General features: G+C 46.1%; 1 protein-coding gene across 1 annotated transcript; it reads left to right on the forward strand.

Annotated features, from left to right (window-relative positions):
* Window positions 1-9545: 9545 nt before the first annotated feature.
* Window positions 9546-19165, forward strand: LOC149359660 (uncharacterized). The gene is made up of 5 exons (XM_089571803.1): window positions 9546-10520; window positions 12202-12353; window positions 13801-13868; window positions 15535-15618; window positions 19005-19165. Exons 1-5 carry the CDS (start codon window positions 10395-10397, stop codon window positions 19133-19135), a joined length of 561 nt encoding a protein of 186 aa, XP_089427929.1. The 5' UTR covers window positions 9546-10394; the 3' UTR covers window positions 19136-19165.
* The last annotated feature ends 4481 nt before the right edge of the window (window positions 19166-23646 follow it).

Raw genomic sequence — 23646 nt, forward strand, 5'->3', positions numbered from 1 at the left:
TTATCGAGGCCTGCCGTTTCTCGTTCTCATCAATTTCATACCCAACAAATCCGGACAAAAACATTTTTTAATAGGAAAGAGTGTATGAACGCATTTTTTTTTCATATACTGGAAGATTTCACTATAGCAATCTCCCATCGATAGGCTTGCATTTTTTTTTCGTAATAACGTTTTTCCTATCGTCAACTGCTTGATACGAGCGATGAAAAATATTTAAGATGTAGCTGTATATAGAAAGGGTGGGCCATTACCTTCAATATTTCAGTTACTGTACGTTACAATTTTCCAATATTAATTTTTTTCCCCCAAGAATGTAGGACATCTCCAGGAAATCTGTAGAATTCCACGGGCAGTCCTTGGCCGTCGATGTTCAGAGAACTATTGTGACAGCCCCAGACACAACAAGTTTATGCTTTCACTCTTTTTATGCTTTCACTCCTACCTTCCTCCCTTCCCTTACGGCGCGGTTCAGGTGTCCACCGAGATATGTGAGACAGATACTGCGCCATTTCCTTTCCTCAAAAACCAATTTACCAATTTATTTTTGACCGTTATGTCTGCCATATTAGCTCAGCTGAACTCCGCACCAACATAAACAAAACACCAGTAAGATCGCATCCAATTCAGGGTAACAGTCTGTTGAAGCCATCTCGAATAAGCCCCACCCTTGGACAGCAATGCTCACTCTTGCGCAGAACACATACTACTATAATCACTATGCTACAACTGAGCAAATGACGTCCACGCTGAGTTCAGCTGCAGTGTTTGGAACAAAATAGAACAAACCGAGAGAAAGATAAAGAAACGGCCGGTGTAAGCGGCCGATATGGGTGGAATGAGACCTCTAGAATGAGAAGTGGATAGAATGAAATTTGGTTCTTGGCTAATTATGATATCACTGTCAGTCAAGTTACCCTACATGTGTAAATGAAGTTCAGGCCATTCAACTTACTGTATTCCATTAGGGGATCGGGTGCTGTCACAATCGTCTGCTACATTTACATCACTGTCAGTTAAGTCATGTTCATTCAAACGGAAGGAGACACACGCACACCATGTTGCTCGCTTTGCGCATGGAATGTTGTTCGAGCCACGTGCTGAAGTGAGCTGGAAAATCTCTATCTTTCTTTAATAAGGGAGCGCACTGAAAACTTGAAAAGCAATCAAAGCGTAGTGCGCCGAGAGCGGTGCTAAGCATTGCTCTCTCGAGTTCTCTACCGAAGCCGCGCAAAATTCATTCCAGCACTATAAAAATGAGCATGCACAAGTACTTCCGCCTTTACATAGCCTGAATATTGCAGGAAACATTTCTGTGCGCACATATTCAATCACTTTCCTCTATTTATTGATAACCGCTTCAGGCCTTATCATTGTTCTCTTATGTCTGGCATGATACTGGTCATTTACAGGACATAAGTGTTTCGAAACAGTGTGACCTGATCGTCCAATCTAAAAACCTCACACTACAAACTGAACAACAGTTCCCCACTAGTGGATTAAACGCGGCCTATTCTTGGTTACTGTACAAGGCAAAATGGCAGTAAACATTTCGAAGGCTGACAAATATTAATTGTTTTTGAAGTTGGACGTCTAAAACATCTGAAGGCAAGTTGTATTGCGAGTTCGGGCATATGGTCGACAGTAGTAAGCTGCAGTACTGGAGCTTCAGTACGCCGTGACTACCAGCCGATCCCAAGTGCAACCTCGCCTTCTCGATGCCATCGGAGCGGGCTTTCTATCCTCTCTATCAGAACGTCTTCTTTTGGGAAACAATTGCACGCTGCTTGTACATGTTGCTAACGAGAAACAAAACGAAAATTATGTTCTGCATATATAATGATCGAAGAGTATATTTTTGTCCCTCCCGGAGAGCTTGCGGCTGATATTCTCACTGGTAAACAACAGCAGGCGACCCAGCGCGGATGAACAGATCTAAGATGTGTTCTCTTTACTGATTAAGCATGTTGCTTGTAGACTGCATAGTTTTCGAGGAACGTCTGATACAATGTATAGGTACAGATATCGTGTTGAGGCTTTCCAAAGACAGTATGGGGCCTAAAGGTTTCCTCTGACCTTCGTGGCTGCAGCGACACCACCGTCTCATACTATATATGAAAGAATATAGGTCGTTGAAATCAGGTAATGATTTCACCGTGCAGATATCTTGTTCTTGACTTCGTTATTTCAGCGCTCTAGCGTTTTCTACGCAACATAGTTTACGGTTTATGCGGTTTAACGTCCCGAAACAACTTTGAATATGCAGGACGCCGTAGTGAAGGGTTCCGGATAATTTCGACCACCCGGGGTTCTTTAACATGCACTGACATCGCACAGTGCATGGACCTCTAGAATTTCGCCTCCATTGAGGAGAGATCGCCGCTGCCGGAATCGAACACGCGTCTTTCGGGTCAGCAGCCGAGCACCATAACCACTGAGCCACCGCGGCTGCTATATAAGCGCACTGTAAACACGCTAAGAACTTGGATCAGATTCGTTATCCATGGTCAGCCCACTACATCCTCGGCATGAAAACTGGCGCAGGGCCGGGGAAATTCTTGCACCCTTTAAAAAACTGGGCCGTAACAGGCGGCACTGGGCATCGAAAGCAGCACCTAAAAGAATGCCTCTACCACAAGGTCACGATTTTGTGGCTATTACAGTGTTTCACTTCGGAGGGCAAGAAGTCACTATTAGGTTTTTCATTTCGAGAACTTCGGTTGTGTATCTAAATGTTGTAATATTTTGTCCTACTAATAAAAATGATTCTGGCCCTGGAATAAGATTATCAATAACTTGTGTTCATTCGTTATGCAACGCTGTACCTTTCATGTCTGTAAACTTTAGCCCTACCATTTTCACTTCCATAGGTTGCTGTACTGTCCGTAGTTTGAAAACTTCTCGAATACCTCGATGCTTTTATCCCCTATAAGCAAAATAAAAGTATGACATACTTTCGTTTAGAGCGATACCGATAAACTATTATTTGCAACCTTAGAGTGTTTGCCTAATCTACGGCGTCCCACTGTGATTATCCAAGCTTTTTCGCTGTCGATGTCGAGACCTGCCGTTCATACATTCCCTAGATAGATGTTGACCTTACTTCTTCCTCTACCTTGCCACCTATCTTAGTCAATAGTCTGGGAAAAGAAGACAATACATATATGATATAAACATCAGCAAAAATGATGATACTAGGCATCTGTGAAGACGCGGCTGCATCGCGTTAACCGCTTCTTCAGCTGGCAGCTTCGAGAACCAATAAATATGAGCTTGTCCCACATGAAAGCGTCATGCCTGAACTATGATATCTGATTGCGTAGCATTGAATGTTTTCAGAGAACTCTTCTGTTACCGCATCGGCGGACTAGTGGTTTGAGACGCAACTCGCGTTGCGGAAGGTGCGGGGTTCGATCCCCAGTGCCGTCGGGAACCCACCGGTGGAACAATGGGTGCAAGCTTTGCGCTGGCCTTGTGATCGGCTTGTATATTTTGAAGTACTCAGGAAATTTGTGTTTGAGCGAGACCCACCTCGCATGTCGGGAGGTTTGAGGTCGATCTCCAGTGTCGCAGAGTACCCACCGGTGATACAGTGGGTGCAAGCTTTCCCTTGGTTTTGTGCTCGGTGTATTTGTTTTCAAATACTTGGGAAATTTATCTCTGAGCCCGAATTTTTGTAAAGAAATGTTGTTTTCGCCTTAGCGCTCTTTATGCAGAAAATCATCATCATCAGTATCCAGAATGCATTGAGAATAGGTTCTCCGGCCAAATAAATCAGTATGACTAATGGGTTATGTGCTACGAATACTAAGAAATGAAAAGGCGTGGTAATTTCTGAATCTTCGGACTCTAATGGTTGAATTCCAAAACCCTGAACACGCGTATCCGCTTGGTTGACCTTTGTGGTATGCTTCTTCATGAGCATTAGGTTTTGTACGTGGAAAGGGCTTCCTGAAGGGATTTCCAATCTTATTATTGCGAAAGCAATACTACTCGCTCTTTCAAGCCTTCGCGTGACCCGGCCGCAGTTACATTTCACCTTTACCGGAGTGAATATGGGCGAACACCTAGCTCCTTCAGATAGCCCGGTTGCAGTTACGCCGCGCCGCGCACCTGTGGCGCTACTGCTGCTGTGACGTCACTGCTGCTGTGACATCATACCAGCTGTAGATTATGGGCGACCAACTCGCTCCTTCAGAGAGCCCGGCTGCAGTTACGGTGTGTGCCGCGCTGCGCACCTGTGGCGCTACTGCCACTGTGACGTCATACAAGCTGTACCTTATGTTTTCTTTCTCTCAGTCGCAACAACTTCAAAAACAAAATATAAAAAAAATTACCGAAGACGCTTTGAGTTGTCGCGCAGCGGCGGCCGGCAGCCACGCGTGACCTGTAGACGCGGCACACTGCGTACCTTCAGCCGGAGCGCTGCGCTTTTGGTTTCGCAGCCTACGAGGCTTAACCAAAGCTAATCCCGCGCCAATTTTTTATTGCGAAACCAATATTAGTTGCACTTTCAGCCCGTCGCGTAGCGAGGCCGGTAGCTACCAAATTAGCATATTGGATTGCATTGGATTCGATTGTATTGTATTGTATTGTATTGTATTGTATTGTATTGTATTGTATAACCGATGCATCACCACAAGTCTAACAGCACCGCCAGCCACGTCGTCAGCACCGCCAGCCACGGCGTCAGCACCGCCAGCCACGTCGTAAGCACCACCAGCCACGTCACCGGCACCTTCAGCCACGTCAACAACACTTTCAGCATATCATCAGCACCACAAGCCACATCACCTACATCATCTACAAGTTCTGTGGATGATGTTTCATGTTTCATACTATGTTTCATGCAGCACCCCACTAGCACCACCACCAGCTACACTACCAGCTGAACCATGGCGTAGCTACAGATATTGCTTTCGCGATTACCGGGCTTAACGAAGCTAAGCCACAGCCAATTTTTTTAGAGCGCAGCTCTTTGGCGTTCGTTCCTGGGTTTCGCGTCGGCATCGGCCTCGTAACCAGCTCCGCCCCCAATGTCACGCTTTTCAATTGGTCGAAATGCTCGTGACGTCACAGTGCGCGAATTTCAAATGGGGCCAATTGTACTTTGGCTAGTAACCATGCAACTAATCAAAGGGATCGTATAGTGATGCTGCAACTAAGTTGGATTGAGTTTAGTTAATTGCTGAATTAATCAATTAGCCTAATTAATATAGAGGAGAATGAAGAGGTCAGAAGAAAAGAAAAGAAAGACGCGCGCCGCAGCGACAACAGCGTCCGCGGAAGGAGACGCTGCTGAAAAAAACAGATAAGTACGACGCCGCGTTCCCTCCACCACCACACACTTCCCCACTCAGTAAGACGTTGCTCGTTTCATATACGTTGTGTCGAACATCCTAGACAGTTCCAACAATTGACAGGTTAATGACAGAACGATGGATAGAAATACAATAATATAAATATGAAATAGCCTAATTAACCTTTCTAGTTAGACCGCATAAATCAATAAAACCGAGAACGAAATTGGTCGAGTTGGGGAATCGAACCAGGGTCTCCGGAGTGCGATACGAGCACGCTAGCCACTCCGTAATGCCAGCTGAATGGTTTGGAATGAAAAAAGGCGCGTCTAGCTAATACGGCGTCTTCGTTCACTCCCATCTTCCCCCTTTCCCTTACGGCGAGGTGCAGGTGTCCACCCAGATATGCGAGAGAGATACATTTCCTTTCCTCAAAAAATAAATTTACCGTCCAGCAAGGCGTACAGCCGAATTGGCGATGGCGTTCTGTGGACTCCCTGGCAGCGTTGCAAGACGCTGTCGCGTTCCACACTCACAGGCGAAGCTTAACATGTTAACCACACATCAGTAACACACGCAGACAGCCAATGGACGCGTCATTCGCTGGCAGCACTTGATTCATCATTCACAACCACATTCTTAACGTACGCTCCCTTGCCGCACATGCCAAGGACGTACACCACGATCACATTCTGCGCCATTCCTCTGTACTTTGCTTTGCTGAAACCTGGATGGATCCCGAAGAGCCTCTCGAAATCATAGATTTCCTATACTGCTGTGGTGCTCGCAGAGACCACAACAGAGCGGCGGGAGTCGCTATCTACTTGCGCACAGGTCTCTCTGCAATACCAGTCGAAATGTTTGGCACGTCACATGAAGTTGGCGAACTGTGCGCCGCAAAGTTGCCCAACGGCTTGCTGGTAGTAGCTGCCTACTTCGCCCCTACCGCACTCACGAAAGACGTCGTGCACTTCCTGCAACTCGCATTAACCGTCCATCGATCCACACCGATGTTAGTAGTGGGGGACTTTAATGTTGACATAAAGACAAACAGCAATTTCCTAACACTTATGCGGGAGAACATCCCGTTCCTCTCGCTCGTAACGCGTCCCACGGCTGTGACAACCTCGCGAGGCACTTGTATAGATCTCGTCTTTGAGAATCAAGCATTGGTGTACCAAATCGAACATATATCAGTCTATTTCTCCGACCACAAAGCTTCCTTCATGACTGTCAAGAACTGTTAGTGGAGTCTTTGTTAAAGGAATACGTGTGAAAAATAAAAAAAAAAATTCTGTGATAGCGCATACATGTGTTGCTCGATTTCTTTGCCTCAATCTATCGAAAAGGTGAAACAGCTTATTTGCTGCGCTCAAATTTCGCATTAGGAAGTAACGTAATCGTCGGTATTTTTTTTCTCTCTCTGTCGAAATTATTATTACGGCACCTCTTTCTCCTTTCACTCCCACTTTCCTCCATTCCCTTACGACGCTGTTTAGGTGTCCACCGAGATATGTGAGACAGATACAGTGCCATTTACTTTCCTCAAAAACCAATTCATCCACTCATCCAAACACTTCTTTTGAATCGGACAAGACTGATGACGGGTTCTCTTATTGCTGTTTTTTGTTATTTAGTTCGTTTGTTTGTTCCGCTAGTTTTCACTTACATGCATAACAAAATAAACTATATGAACTAATTATGCAGTTATTATATGAGATTTGCTGATCTCTGCTGTTATTTTTTACGCGGCAATTTACCTGCCTCACTACTACGCTTGCGGACGTCTATATAGTAGGTCATGGTCCCTGTGTTCATTGACGCTTTAGCTTAGTTCATCATTGTGGCAGGCCATATTTGTTGTGCGCGAAGCTTTATTATAAAGATTTTTCTTAACGCATGTTGATATTTTATTGCGAAAGCAATACTACTCGCTCTTTCAAGCCTTCGCGTGACCCGGCCGCAGTTACATCTGACCTTTACCGGAGTGAATATGGGCGACCAACTCGCTCCTTCAGATAGACCGGCTGCAGTTATGTCGCGCCGCACACCTGTGGCGCTACTGCCGCTGTGACGTCATACCAGCTGTAGTTTATGGGTGTTTATGGGCGACCACGCTGCGCACCTGTGGCGCTACTGCCGCTGTGACGTCATACCAGCTGTAGATTGTGTTTTCTTTCTCTCAGTCGCAACAACATCAAAAACAAAAGATAAAAAAAAATCTCTGCCTCTCCCGTAACCGAGAGTAGAGTAAGCATGAAATGTTTACGGGCCTAATGTCATCTCGGTGGACACCCGAACCGCACCGTACAGGAAGGGAGGAACGCCACCACCCGTTCAGCGCGATGCCTTGCCATTTGGTTTTTTGAGGAAAGGAAATGGCGCAGTAATTCTCTGCCATCTCGGTGGACACCCGAACCGCACCGTAAAGCAAGGGAGGAACGCCACCACCCGTTCGGCGCGATGCCTTGCCCTTTGAACGCAGCGCTTCTCCCCCGGGCCCCTGTGCACCTGCGCAGCTTTGCTTCGATGCGCGAAGCCCCTAAGAGATCACGTACGACAACGAAGTGTACGTGGCATTTATGTGCTTTTTGCAGGCGTTATTAGAAATCGGAAATTATAATTCCGTGCATTATCAAACGCACAGCGCGACTGATATCTTGATAAACATTGAGAAGGCACTGGCAGCAGTTATTTTTTGTGACTCGTTTGGAGACCAACCGTTGCTTGCATGCCGGTCGCGTAGGAGGGCTTAGAGAGTCTCGTTAAATCTCGTTAAGTCTCGTACGGTGCCCGGATGTTCTCGTTTCAGAGCCCGGATGACTGGAATTCAGTGCCCGGATGACTCGATTTCAGTGCCCGGATGACTCGATTTCAGTGCCCGGATGACTCGATTTCAGTGCCCGGATGACTCGATTTCAGTGCCCGGATGAGTGGATTTCAATGCCCGGATGAGTGGATTTCAATGCCCGGATGAGTGGATCTCGGTCTCGGCGTGACGTCACCACACTGCCGACAACGGGGGCTAAAAGCATTTCATGCTTAAAAATTACCAAAGACGCTTTGAGTCGTCGCGCAGCGGCGGCCGGTAGCCACGCGTGACCTGTAGACGCGGTGCACTGCGTTCCTTCTGTTGGAGACGCTGCGCTTTTGCTTTCGCAACCTACCAGGCTTAACGAAAGCTAAACCCCCGCCAATTTTTTTCAGCGCCACCTGCTTTCGACCGTGCAAGCAAATTTACAAAGATCATTCTAATTTTTCACTCTCTTCTAACCTTACTTTGCGTTAACATTCGACCTGATATTGAATTAAGATTCTTCGTGCGGCGCATTTCGTAACCTTCCCGACAACTCTGAATCGACTTTTATTCGGAGTGAACCTGCTCAGAGTCATTAATTAACCCGTGCAACTTTCGTTTAGCGTCTATTGTTTTCCTTTCTATTTATCTGCACGCTCTCTGGACGCTGTCAAACTGCTTCGTGGAGCCCAACGCGGTGCGCGTAGTGCGGGCCGTCCGAAAGTACGATGTTGTGCACCTACCTCTCCGGTTCGGTCAGCATGGACATGTGTTTGTCGAGAACCAGATATCTGTCCGGTCGAGGCACTTATCGCGATGCGGTTTTTTACAATGGGTCTTACAGCGGCGCTTATTGAGAAAATGCAGCGCTCAATATAACCAGTTTTGTCTCGACCGTGGCGGCGCCACTTTCGTGGAGGGGAAAGGCAAAAACGTCTGGCAACCTAGATCTCCGGCAACATTTAAAACTTTCAGACAGGGGGATATTAGTATCGGAGTTGTTCCATTACATGCATGCTTCTTACTAGACTGACACTCTTTCGCCAGTTACGAATGTATGAACTGAACTAGATCGATGAAGTGAACGCATCCAGAGATAGAGGCGAAGAGGAACTCAGCTGCTTTCCCAGCTTAACGCTTTCAATTCGATGTACTGGTTTTTGAATTTCTATTAGAGTTGCATTAGCGGTAAATACCTCGCGCCTGCTTCTGTTTAAAACAAGGCACTTATTGAGATATCTGCACATATCGAACTAAAGCCCACTGGAGTTTTCAACTATTTAAACTAAATACTACAGAGGACACTAAAGAATATACTTAAGTGCTTTTAATGCGAAAGCATTGTTTAATTTAATTTTTTTATTTTCCCCCGCCGCGGTGGCTCAGTGGTTACGGCGTTCGGCTGCTGACCCGAAAGACGTGGGCTCGATTCCGGCCGCGGCAGCTGAATTTCGATGAAGACGAAATTCTAGAGGCCCGTGTTCTGTGCGATGTAAGTGCATGCACGTTAAAGAACCCCAGGTGGTCGAAATTTCCGGAGCCCTCCGCTACGGCGTCCCTCATAGCCTGAGTTGCTTTGGGACGTTAAACCGCAATAAACCAATAAACTAAACCAATTCTATTTTCTTTTAATTTTATTTATTTTTTGGTTTTCTCTTCCTTTTAAATGACAAACGTACTCATTATCATGCACTCATAATGCCACTGATATTCTCGGTTCACCTTTGTTCGCAAAGATGCAACGCGGTTTTGTGGCAGATGGGTTGCGGGCTCGCCTCGCAGTCTTAAAGCCCTAGTTCGATTCCCCGCACCATCGAAAGAAATTTTATTCTTTTTGATACCACGGTAATGCCACCTGGGAAATTCCACACCACTGCTGCTGGTCAGTTCCGACTCCGGGTATCGTTGTTAATGAGCCATATAAGGCTTTTGCATTAAAACTAAACACTTTCCCAGAACTTCCGAGCCTCTCATAGTGTACCTTTTGCTTGCACTGGGCAACAAATTTGATAACCGTTGTCACATGAAAATGTTTCTCTATCGGTTTCTCTTGGACCAAAATGACACGTGAATTTAAAAAGCTGTCAAGGACTTGTCATCCTCTGCGGCGCATGTAGACAATGACCTTTTTTTACAGCCTGTCGCAAATCTTTTTCAACAAACTAGCATACCGGCTAGTCATGTGAGTGGACAGAGCTTCTACCGCGCAACGAACGGGGCTATTTAATCTAATCTGCGCTGGGTGAGAAGCGAGAACCTTGCTACGTGGCCGGTTAGACCACATTCGAGGACCGTCAGCAATGGGCCAAATTCAGCGACATCCAGTTATGGCGCTCGGCGTTTTCTGCCTATGGCTTCTTGCTGTGCTGGCATCTGCAGGCCCGGGACCAAACAAGCTACACCGCGACACTCCGGACGCTTTTAAGGTAACGAAACTCCTGCACACTCCCTTCTGAGGCGTAAATCTTGAAACGCATGAATATAGTGGAACATGCGCTCCAGGTATACCTCTAACTCGGAAGTTTATGGCGCTCGACTGCAAAGCATAGCCCACGATTCTAAGGGCAAAAATTTAAACCTGACTATACTGTATCTTTTTCAGCGCTTTTTTCCTTTCTAGCTGATGAAACAATGGGTGCAATACCTGCATAAACTGAGTAAAAAATGTGCAGGTTTTTAATCACAACATAGTCACACCAACTTTATTTTTTGTGCACCTCTAAAATTAATATAATACTCAGACTTCACACTGAAATACAGGTTGATACTTTTTTTACTGCATTTTGTTTTCAAAGCTGAGCTCTCATCCATTTTAAAAGGTGCCACAAACGATTAAGATGCTTCATGGACTAGGATTCACACTGTCACATACATGCGCAGAATGCAGTTTTCAGAATGTGATTCTCGTGGTAGATAAAGGTCTTTTAATTTTCTTGTTACTATAAGTCTTAACATGGATAGCAGTACGAGGCTAGATGCAGTAACCTTCGTAATAAGCCAAGTGCATTATATCCAGACTGGTTGAAAAGACGAGTGTCATCTTCTGGCAGGAATACTTAATGAATATAAGGAATTGAAGGATTGTGTGGTCGCTGTTTTTGCGCTTCGGCAACATGCGTCCCAGCATGCTTAGAGATCTGTCAACCTGTGTAATGGAGGTCCTCTAAAATTGCGTGATGGGGAAACTGCTTTTGATAGCGAAGTGTTCGCAGTTTTTACACTTTCTTGTGCTTTTATTTGTCCACGTTTGGTGGTTTAACCCATCTAACACAGGTGCTTGTTAGTCCGAGCCATCAATTAGCGATAGTCTTCTTGCCGGACCTCTGAAAAATGATTACCGAATCCCTGCTATACTGTTACATGAGATGAGCTCTACTAATAACCGAAAGTGCATTGCAAGCGAAGCAATAAATGAACAGAAATTACACAAACACATGACCTCGATATGCAGTGGTCAGAAAAACGCCTTATTTTGCCCGAACAGACACTTTTAAATACAGTTTCTTTCCACGTGCATTCTAATGTTGGAATTCTTTACATGGTTCTACTCGCTGTCTTCCTTAAGAGCTGTTTTTAGCGGCTGTTGAATAGTTTTGCCTTTTTTTCTTGCATTCCACTCATATTTTTCGGCTGTTTGGCATTGTTGTGCTTCTTGTTTCTCTACATTGTTTTGTTCACTCTCACCTCTGCAATAGCCCAATAGGGCTGCAGTATAAATAAATAAATGAATAGATAAATGAATAAATGAATGAATGAATGAATGAATGAATGAATGAATGAATGAATGAATGAATGAATAAACAAATTAATGAATAACAGCTTGTGCCCTTCAGACATTGTACAGTGTATTCTGGTTAGGCTCGCCGATGGAGTGCAGAAACCGTTATCAGTGCGTTTCTGAAGGCACAACTGCGGAAGAAAGTCACATAAGCCGGCCGCAATGCTCAGGAGGTGCAGAAGTGTCATATAAAAAAAGAAGCTTGGACAAACACAAACGCAAGAGAGAGAAAAAAAATCGAAAGACAGCGTGAAAAGAGTAGAAAGAAATGAATATGTTAATATGTCACCTGTCGGATTCTTGCCGCAGCCCTGTGCTTTTCTTTACAGATGTTCGCCGCCCTTCCTAACGTGGTGGCTGTCAGAGATGTCAATCCTGACCCGACGTTCGAGTGCCTCAAAGCGTCACTCATTCAATTCGACCCCGAGGTCCTATCCGCCACGTACCTGTGGATTGTGCACCCCCATCAGGACAAGGAAACGTAAGCTGTCATCGCAACAAAGGCATGGCAGATGCCGCCCATCCACAGCCAAGCGTCAGAGAGCGAGCTGAGCGTAAAGTTGCAGCAGTTGCTTTATTGGATGAGTTACGGATGCAAGCACACGGGGAGAAACGGAGGCACACGAGACGAGCTCTACTAATAACCGAAGGCGTACTTCGGGCAAAGCAGTAAATGGAAAAGAAAATACACAAACACATGAGCTCGAAAGGAAATGGTCAAAAAACAACAAAAACCAAAAACTAAAAGACTTGGTGATTGCTTATACCAAGGTAAGCAGCCTTGTTTGGCACTAGGGCGACAGGAGGAGCACTCGCAGTTGACGGCCCTTTTATGATCACGAATGCCTTTATAGTTTGCGCTATAGCTTATTTATTTATGTACAGAAGAGTGCTTGCTTTATTGAAAAAACTTAAGCAGAAGTGTGGTTCAAGTTCACACACTTTTTGAGAGTAGAAACATAATCAGTGCAATACGCGTTACACAGCAAACGAAGAAACAAATTCCTAAAAGCAGCTGTTACGCTGCCGTCTGGCAACTTTACCATGGCACAGCCAGGAGGTGGCATAGCTGAATATGTCGTTCATGAATGCCTCAAGAGTTACACAAATAAAAGCGACATTCATCGCCACTGACGTCTGCAAATCCAAGCATGTTAGTTTTAGCACTGCATTTTACTTGGCAATATTTAAACCATTCTGCTAATGAAGCGTAATGCTGTCAGCATTATAGTATCCTATAATAGAAGCCATATTTTGCAGGAGGCATTTCTTTTGATCATCATCATCAGCCTGACTACGCCCACTGCAGGGCAAAGGCCTCTCCCATGTCTTTCCAATTAACCCTGTCCTTCGCCAGCCGCGGCCACCATATTCCCGCAAATTTCTTAATCTCATCCGCCCACCTAATTTTCTGCCGCCCCCTGCTACGTTTGCCTTCACTATGCTTTTTGTTCATGTCTTCTTGCTATCGCACAACATTTTAGTTGCGTTCACCCGTATCTGATCTTCTTTATTGGTTGGTTGGCTGGCCTCAATGAATGCGGCACTTAGTTTACGTCTTCGTAATACCCGTCAACCACTAATATATTCTTGTTTTTCCAAAATATCTTCGCTCATCTGCACGCCAGATTATAAATCACGTCCATAGAGGTACTTTTATTTCTGCCAATGAAATGTTCTTCAGGTATTAATATAAAGAATTAAACTGACCACATCCTGGTTAGGACCGCGCCCGATTCGGATGTGATATGTATCTCGATAAAATATATTATTATTTCAATTCCTGCCTGACAGCTATTTTTAATCTTCTACCTAATCTTCGATACGCTAGATATTATTCTTTATTCGAGAAGTGTGACACGAGGCGTAAGTTGAGATACGCCACATGTATTTGCTACATTTAACGCTTTTAATTACTTTATCTACAGGCAGTACATTCCTTTCCACTTCACACCAGGCAATGCTTCCGACACTGTTACCGTCACGGTGGGTCCAGGTACGCCATTCCCTCTAGCTTGTTACTTCTTGTTTTGCACAAGCTTTTGGCGCTTTACAAAGTTGCAGACTCTTGCATTCGTCGAAAAGGCAGCTGACGCTGAACAGAGCTTCTCAGAGTCTCTTTAACAGGAGGTATTTTATTATAGCTACACAGCGGAGTGCTATCTCGTAGATTCTGGAAGACGGACGTGATGCAGCAAAGAGCGCAAAAAATTCAGGGGGCACTTTGACTGTCTAAAGTGCGTAGAGGCGGAAGCGTTTTCCGCACCACCTTCGCTGTTTCTGTGGCACTGGTGGCGTCGCATATAATTGAGTACTAATTACTAAGTGATGAGAAATCACTAATTAATGGTTAATTACTGATTAATGCCTGAATACTAATTAACTGCTAATTAATGACACTTAAGCTTCGCCTTTAGGAGTGGAACGCGACAGCGCGTTGTAGCGCTGCCAGGGAGTCCACGGAACGCCACCACCCGTTCGGCGCGATGCCTTGCCCTTTGAACGCAACGCTTTTTGAGGAAAGGAAATGGCGCAGTAATTCTCTGTCATATCGGTGGACACTTGAACCGCACCGTAGAGGAAGGGAGGAAGTGGGAGTGAAAGGAGATAGATAAAGAGGAGCCGTAATGAAGAAAATGAAAATTGCATTTGAGGAAAGGAAATTACGCAGTAACTGTCTCACAAAATTCAGGGGGACACTTTTTTGACCTAAAGTGTGGTCACTGATGTGTGGTTAAGATGTTAAGCTTCGCCCCTAAGAGTGGAACGCGACAGCGTCTTGCAACGCTGCCAGGGAGTCCACAGAACGCCATCGCCCATTCGGTTCTACGCCTCGCTCGTCAGTAAATTGGTTTTTGAGGAAAGGAAATGTATCTGTCTCTCATACCTCGGTGGACACCTAAACCTCGCCGGAAGAAAAGGGAGGAGGATGAGAGTGAGTGAAGACACCGTATTCACTAGACGCGCCTTTGTTCATTCCAAACCGTCGAGCTGGCATGGCGGAGTGGATAGCATGCTCGTCTCTCACGCCGAAGACCGGGGTTCGATTCCCGAGCTCGACCAATTTCATAATCGGTTTTATTTATTTATATGCGTGACTAGTAAAGCTAATTAGGCTAATTGGGTAATTAAGCAATTAACTAAGCTTAGTCCCACTTACTTGGAGCATCACTATACGATCCCTTCAATTGGTTGCATGGTTACTAGCCAAAGTACAATTGACCCCGTTTGAAATTCGCGCACTGTGACGTCACGACCGTTTCCACCAATTGAAAAGCGTGACATTTTCTGTCGACAACTGCTGCTTACAACGATGAGACATTAAAGGCTTCCGCCTTAAAAAAAGGTGCAGTCATTTACTACGCTTAATTCGAACCAATAGGCGAGTCAGAAAGTGCTGGATTGTCATAGACACCGTTCGAGTTTTTGTTTTTACAAAATTGAGTCGCTCAGCCACAAGCATGCACTTCATGTGATCAGCCCAGGTGGGTTAGAATATATATTACACCCCTTGTAAAAAAAAAAAGCCATCCAATTTTGGTTTGTTACAATCGACATCAAAAATGTCCTACGTTGCCAATAAGTAAAATAATCAGCAAAATAATAGTTTGACTGAAGTGCGCGGTTGAACTCACAGATTTTCGTATTTTTTTACATTGCAGACACCAGCGATCCTGAAATGGCTCGCTTCCCTTACAGTGACTACACATCATGTGCAGTCATGGAACATAACTACTTTGGATATCGTAAGTCGCGATGTGTTGCTGCTTTCAAAAACATCTCGTACCATTCGACGGACCATTGCCTGTTCAGGTCTGGTGTAGCCGGGTTTGGACAGACAATGGTTTTTTTTTTCGAGATTGAAAGGAATCTCGAGCGAAACGATTACCCTATAAATTTTGTCACCAAAGTAAAAGAAACTCGGAGGCGCAAGGCCAGAAAAACGGGCTAAAGCGAAACGATGAAGCGTGCTGCGGTTTCCCAAGTGTCGAGAGTCACCGAAATCCGTTGCTGCATCTCCAGAAAGCACAGGGTACACATTGCACACGTCTCAACAAATAAGCTCCGAGCCGAACTTGGCGATGTGAATGACTCCCTGCCATGTGCCAGGTTCCCTTGTGCGGTTTCTTGAATTCCACGCAACAGCTGCCCTTCCGTTTATATCGGAGCAACTGGGAACTTCCAGCGACGCATGAAAAGAACATCAAGGCGACATTCAGAAAATCCGCGCATCGGAGAATGCGATTGCGGAGCCTGTGCACACCGCCGGCCATTAGATAAGCTCGAATGAGGCGCAGTCAGGGAAACAGAAAAAGGCACATTAACAGACAACTTCTGTATTTCTTATTCATCCAGCCGACTCCCGACACAATGAACTGGAAAAATGGCAAACTTCGTCGTATATATGGGAAAAGATTCGGAAGGGTTATGAAGGCTATATAAGCCACACTTTTTCGAACAGTCTTATAGGGAACAAGGGCTCTGTATAATGTCTCACGAAACAGCCCTGTTTTGTTGCCTGCGTATGTCCCGTCTTTCTTTTGCGGTTTTTGTTCTTCATAATGACATACCAGAGGCCCTTTACGCGTCGGCGCTGATTTCAATTCAGCTCTGCGCGAGGAGTTTTTGGGCTCGTTAATGTGTTTCGCATGGAAAGCTCGGCGTCTATTTTGACTGCAGATTCGGCGCGGTTCTCAGCATCCGCTTCAATGTAATTGAGAAAATTATTAAACGGAAATTGCAGATAATGCGAACTGAAATAAGCTTGTGCTTAAAATGAAATAATTCGATAAATCTTGTGCATGAAACCCTCCATCGTCCGTAGTGCAGATATGCGTATTAGTTGGGTCTACAGTGACCGCCTGGTGCTGATGCTCATGATTTGAATACGCTAGCAAAGGCAGTCAGGAAAATTTGCGAAACAAGCGTGTAAGCTCATCGGGAGCTAGAGAAAAAAGCATTAGATCGAGGCTTTGCCCAGCGAGGCTTTACCTGCTTTCAATAAATATTTTGTGTTGCCTAATAGAAGCACTAGAAATGCAAGCAATATTAACTTTAATTACCCTGTAACCCGAAACGCCTATGGTCAGCGCCTAATTCAATATTGTGGGGCGAAAGTATGGAATAGCGTACCACTTGAAATTAAAATGGCGAACAATTTCCTGTTTTCAGTTAAGCGCTTCTACTTTTCGAAGATTGAGGGTTATGTTTGTGAACACTTTATGTTTTTTTTATGTGTTTTTTCACTGATCATGTATAACCGAGTTTCATGTTCGTATCTTCTGTTGCTGTAATAACAAATGTGTACATTGCGCCTTACTAGCTTCGGCTATTGGCCCAGCAGTTTTTGCAAACGTTTTGTATATATGATGTGAAAATAAAACAAAGAAGAAAGAAAGGAAGAAGGAAAGAAAGAAAGAAAGGGAGAAAGAAAGAAAGAGAGAAAGAAGGAAAGAAAGAAAGAAAGAAAGAAAGAACGAAAGAAAGAAAGAAAGAAAGAAAGAAAGAAAGAAAGGAAGAAAGAAAGAAAGAATCTGAGTATAGGCGCGCGAGATTTGCGTGACAGCTGGAAACGAAAAATGAGCAAAGATATCATGTTGTCCCCCATTCAGTTGAAGCAAGATATTATTTCAAAATAATAGCTATAAAGCAGTCCCACGAAACTGCAAGCCGAATTTAGCAGCACTAGAGCTTGAGTCTCGGCCTGCAAATAGGAAGTTGAACAATGTATCTGTGAGAATTGGTTAGTACAAGAAAAGCTAGCATCTCAAAGTTTTTTAAAGAAAAGACTAGGGAAGCATGAGGAAAACCGGAACAGTGAACTCAGCAAGAACAAGGAATTTCAATACCAGAACTCAAGAAACAACACAATGTTAGGACAGCGCTTTTAGGCCTCTATATGGCAGCACCGAAGCATGTGCATTTCGTTATCAATGTAAGCAGTGACAAGGGAGAGATTTCTTTATTTCTTTTCTCCATATCCCTGCAAACTTAAGACGGATAAAAAAAAGGGTCTACAAGCAATAACAAAAGAAAACAGCTTGATGAGAAAAAAGAGTAGATACTGTCCTTCGAGTGGTCCAAACTTTTGTGCGGGATGCCTCCGAAAGACTAGTGCAACAGGCATTGCGGTAATTACAGTTAATGATAGAAAAAAAATAAGGATATATATATATATATATATATACAGGGTGTCCCAGCTAAATGTAACCAAACTTTTAAAAAATGCTAAGTGTCCTAGTCCAGTAAAACCAGCTCAGAGTCGTTCATAGTCGCGTGGCCTAGTCTTGAGTATTTTTTTCGCTCTTCACAGTTAATTAATTAGTTAAGTTTAATTAGCTAACTTTTTAATTATTCACTTCAGGAAGAAAGTGTCAATGCAAAAGGTTTAGATCACCTCAAAAAACCGCTAGTAGTGCTATTTCCGTCAAGTTACGATTTACGTAGCTTCATTTATTGGCCTTAGAAGAAAGTTGTCACGTGACCAGCTGCTCGCTCACTTCTCTGCCCCGATGTGCACCCAAAGTCTCATCGAGGAGAGGACTTCAGAAAAAATGGATTTTATTCTTTAAGGCGCGTCTTGGGACGTTGAAGTGGCACAGTTGTCATGTGGAAGCTTTTTCTTATTGTGCGGGTTATGGTTAAAGGCCGGTAAAAAAACTACTATACGTAAGTATTACTTTGCTGCAAATGTCTCAGTAAGCTGTTTCTCAAAGCGATCTACAACTTTTCGATTGACACTTTGTTCCTCAAGTCAATAATTAAAAAGTTAGTTAATTATGCTTCACTAATTATTCAACCTTGAAGAACGAAAAAAATACTGCAGACTAGGTCACGCGACTCTAAACAACCCTCATTTGGTTTCACACGGCTAGGACACCCCGTGTTTTTTAAAAGCTTGGTTACATTTAGCTGGGACACCCTGTATATATATATATATATATATATATATATATATATATATATATATATATATATATATATATATATATATATACATAGACCCAAATACTGAGTTTTTCAGCAACACCAAAACTATATTCATCATGGAGAAAAAATTAATAGCAATAAGGATTTACAGCTTTACATGATAGAGGCTTGCAATGAGTTACAATCTTTGTATTTATTTCAGACTGTAGTCTGTGGGCGACAGATGAAGCCAAAGATTCAGTTTCATCCGAATGCCGCCGGCAGTACGATGATATCTGCGGAGAGAGCGTCTCCATGTACGACAAAAGTACGTGCGATAACGTAGATGCATAAGCAATCAGACGAGGCTGCACAGAAGCAAAAACTGACTCCAGGAGAGTCAAGTTAGAGCCCGAATGGAATTGATATTCTTCGCTTGTGTCAAGATATAACTGAAAAGCAGCATGTGCGACAATAAATTCCACAATAATTTCCACTGCGTCTGTTGATTTCCTGAACGCCATAACTAAGCCTTTCGAGGCTATTCCAGGAAGTACGAAAGAGTAGTGGGGACGGTGATTAGCGTGTCTAATCTGGCCGTCACCACTAGGAGAAGTCTCCAAAAAGGAAATATGGAAATGTGAATGAGATGAGTATGCGATTGCGATAAGAGCGGAAGCAGTATGTTTCTGTTCATGTTTTCCCCAGGCTCATGCATTACACTTTGCAGGGACAACATATGGCTGCTCTGTTGCCGCTTACGTGAAAAAGGGAAAACAAAGAGTGGTGCATAGCAGCATATTGAAATAAATCGCCTTTCTCGGGATGAAATCTCACGTCGAGCTCTTCTCCTTTGTTTTTTTTTTTATTCGAGCTGTTTGCCATTAAGCATATGGAAAAGGGAAATAAAGTTATAAAAAGGAGTGCAAACAAGCCTGGCTTAAAAAGCGGCAAAAGTTCGCGATAAAGCGCTGAATGGATTGGCCGCTAGGGGGCCGAGTAGTACAGACGCACCCCACATCGGCTCCGCACAAAGACAGCGGAATTCGCCAATCGCCAGCATCATCGGCCCAAATTTCACCATCCACTGATCTACGAATGTGAGTGCCGCACGCCATCAATTTTTGGCCCGCTTAAGCCATTTTTCGGGAACCCACGGCCCTTTCTTTGTGACCTCTTCGCCTGAGCTAGGCCTCGCTCCTCTGGGAGCTAGGCCTACTGCGTCGGACGCTTCCGCCACCAACACCATCATGGAGGTGCAGGTGCAGGGAGAGGTTCTTAACCCCCACGACTACGACCCAAGGGACTGGACGCACATTCTTAGTGTGCCTGCCCGCTCCAAGGACGTCCTTTCACCATCCCGAAGCCAGGAGGCCGCAGCCTCTGCTACCGGTGCCCCCAAGTCTGCGCGCCTTGACAAGTCAGCGCACCTACAAGCAACGCGCACAGCTGCGCAGCGTTCGCGGCAGCAGCCGCCGCTTCCTGCTGCAGACTACAAGGTCGTGTTCAGATCACGAGGCGGGCTGCAGCTGGACCTGCTTCCACCCCGACAACTACGGGAAGCCATCCTTCAAGCGGCGTCCCAGCTACACGAACCAACGCGTACCCAAATCAGGGTACACCCCGTAAACAATACGTGCACCGTAAGCACGCCCATAAAAGCTGACGCGCTTGCCCTGGTTAGCGTAACCAGCATCAAAAACCAAGGCAAAGACTTCGCCGTCGCAGCTTACATAGCCCCGCCGGATGGAGCGGTACGCGGAGTCATCTCCAATGCTTATTGGAATGAGACCCCGACAGAGCTCCTGCAAGACCTGATCACCGGCAACCCAGACGCCCTCATCGTGGACGCCCGCCGAATGGGCTCCACGCGTTCCATCTTAATCACTTTCCGAGCTGGACCTGTCCCACGCGCCGTCCTTTATGGAGGAGCCCTCCACAGGTGCACACCCTATCGAGGGCATATAGACGCCTGCACTAACTGCCGCGTCCCTGGTCACCGGGCAGACGTGTGTGTCCACCCAAGATCCCATAAGTGCCCCCGCTGTGGGCAGTCCCACCCAAAGGAAGATGTGCCCTCATGCACCCCCAGCTGCATTCTCTGCGGAGGCCCTCATATGACCGGCACCGGCAACTGCAAGGGACGGGGCCGCAAACTAGCGTCCCCGAAGAACGCTCTCTCTCCTCCGGGTACATCGCGGCTTTCCCGCTGCGATCAACCAGGCACAGCCAGCAGACGCAGCTCGACGGCTTCCCGGTCGCCTTCTACAAGCCGGCAGAATGGCAGCAAGAACGCCACGCGTCTCACCTGGGCAGACCGCGTTTCCGGCAAAACCACCCGTCAACCCCCACCACCCCAGTCCTCCCAGGCAGACCCGAGAGACCAGGAACTCAAGGCCTTGCGTGACGATGTAAGCCGCCTTTCCTCTCTCCTAAGCACCCCCGCCCCCTCCATGCCCCCTCAACCCGCACCCCCTGTCATTAATTCGAGCTCATCATCCACAGACACTTCGAGCACCCCTCCTGCAAAGAAACAGCGCACCACAGACGCCACACCCCCTCCCGTGCCCCCAGAAATAGACGCTAAATTAGCAGCACTCGAAGCAAAATTCGACCGTAAACTAAAGGAGCTAGACGCCCGCCTCGAGGCCAGATTCAATCACCTTGCCGCCGCCCTCACCGAAAAACTTGAGCAGCGCATGGACGCTATGCTAACTAAGATGATGGAGCTCTTGGAGCATAATCTTACCCATCGCTTCACCCAACTTCAAACCCCCTCCACTCCCCCCATCCTACCACCACAAGCACAAAACACCTTCCCTGAGCCACACATACCAATTGACACCCGTCTTAATACCCTCCTCAATCCCCCCACCATCCAATATGGCGGGGGGGAACACTAATTATCTCCCCATTATAACTTGGAACTGCCGCGGCTTCCGGGCAAAGCGCGCACCTCTGCAACTTCTCCTTCCCACCATCACACCCACGCCCCACATACTTCTTCTCCAGGAGACTGCGCACCGAGCAACCCTCCCCAGCTACACATCTACACACTCGGATACCACTAACACACCCAGGGCGTCCACACTCATCCACCGCAGCCTCACCTACAAAACTCATCACATTACGTCTGAGACGCCCTGCGTGATCACGGAAATTATACATCACACACATTCACTTCCTTCTATATTTATAGCAAACATATACCACCCCCCGTCCCTGCCGATGGCCCCGCTAGAATCACTTCTGCGAAAGCTACACCATCTAGCAGGGAAACATCCCCTACTCATCGGTGGGGACTTCAACAGTCAGCATACTGACTGGGGATACACAACCACGACACATCGAGGTCGCAGGCTCTGGCTGCTCCTGCAGAACCTCCAACTCACTGTGCACAACACGTTTCAGACGCCTACGCGGATCGGCAACAGTGTGAGCATGGACACCAGTCCGGACCTGACGCTGAGCCGCTGTATCCGCGGCGTTACCTGGAACAGAACACAACATACACTGGGCAGTGATCATTACATTATACAAATCACTGTCCCATACAAACCACCCCGTCACGCAAATATGACACACGAACTCATTAACTGGGATGCCTTTCGCGCTGCACGCACCGCCCTCCCAGACACTCCCATCGCAGACATCGATGCATGGGTGCAATCACTCAAGCATGACGTTCACCACAACACGCGACACATTGAAACTACAAACGAAACACCGACCCTTGACACACGCCTAGCCCACCTCTGGGAGGCTTATCACAGCATCCTGGAACGCTGGAAAGGCAACAAACACAACAGAACGGTTAAAAAGCGGCTGGCCGCGCTGCAGACACAAATCCAACAGCACTCTGAGGAGCTCTGTCGATCCAACTGGGGACAGATATGTGACGGCATCGCCGGAAACCTGTCCAGCAAACGTGCATGGCAACTCCTCCGACACCTCATTTACCCCACACGCACCAAATCAGCAGCACAGCACCACGTGACACGCCTCACACATGAACACATTGACGATCCCAACACCCTTCTAGACACACTTCAAACCATGTACATATCTCCAGGCGGCCCCATACCTCTACCGCACTACACAGGACAAGCAAATCCAACACTCGACACCGACATCACGGAGACGGAAGTCAGAGCGGCCCTCCTGACTCTCCGCGCCAACTCCGCACCTGGTGCAGACCAAATCACAAACTCCATGCTCCATAATCTGGATGACCAATCGATCACCCACATTACGAAATACTTCAACCTGTGCTGGAGGGAGGGTAACCTCCCGCAGTCCTGGCGCCACGCGAAGGTAATATTTATACCAAAACCCAACAAACCACTCACCATTCAAAACCTTCGCCCGATTTCGCTAACCTCATTCCTCGGGAAGCTCCTCGAGCATGTTGTGTTAGCGAGACTCACAAGTCACATGGCGGACAACATTATCTACCCGCATAGCATGGTGGGATTCCTCCCTCATCTATCCGCACAGGATGCCATGCTGCAACTCACACGACCTTTTTGACCCGCTTCTTCCAGGTCACACCAAGGCAGTCTTAGCTTTGGATCTCTCCAAAGCTTTTGATCGCATTGAACATCAGGTGATCATGACTGCTCTATCCCCATTGAATGTGGGTGTGCGCACGTATGCCTACATTCAAGCATTCCTGACTGACCGCACGGCTGAGATACACTTCGGCCCTCTGTCTTCCACCTCCTACACACTTCAGAGTATCGGCACCCCTCAAGGGTCCGTCCTTTCCCCCTTTCTCTTTAACATAACCCTCATACCCCTCGCCCGGAAATTGGCAACTATTCCCCACCTCAAGCACACTCTTTATGCCGACGATATCACCCTGT

Source organism: Amblyomma mixtum, chromosome 2 (assembly GCF_055824585.1).
Source record: "Amblyomma mixtum isolate Tamu chromosome 2, ASM5582458v1, whole genome shotgun sequence".
NCBI lineage: Eukaryota > Metazoa > Arthropoda > Arachnida > Ixodida > Ixodidae > Amblyomma > Amblyomma mixtum.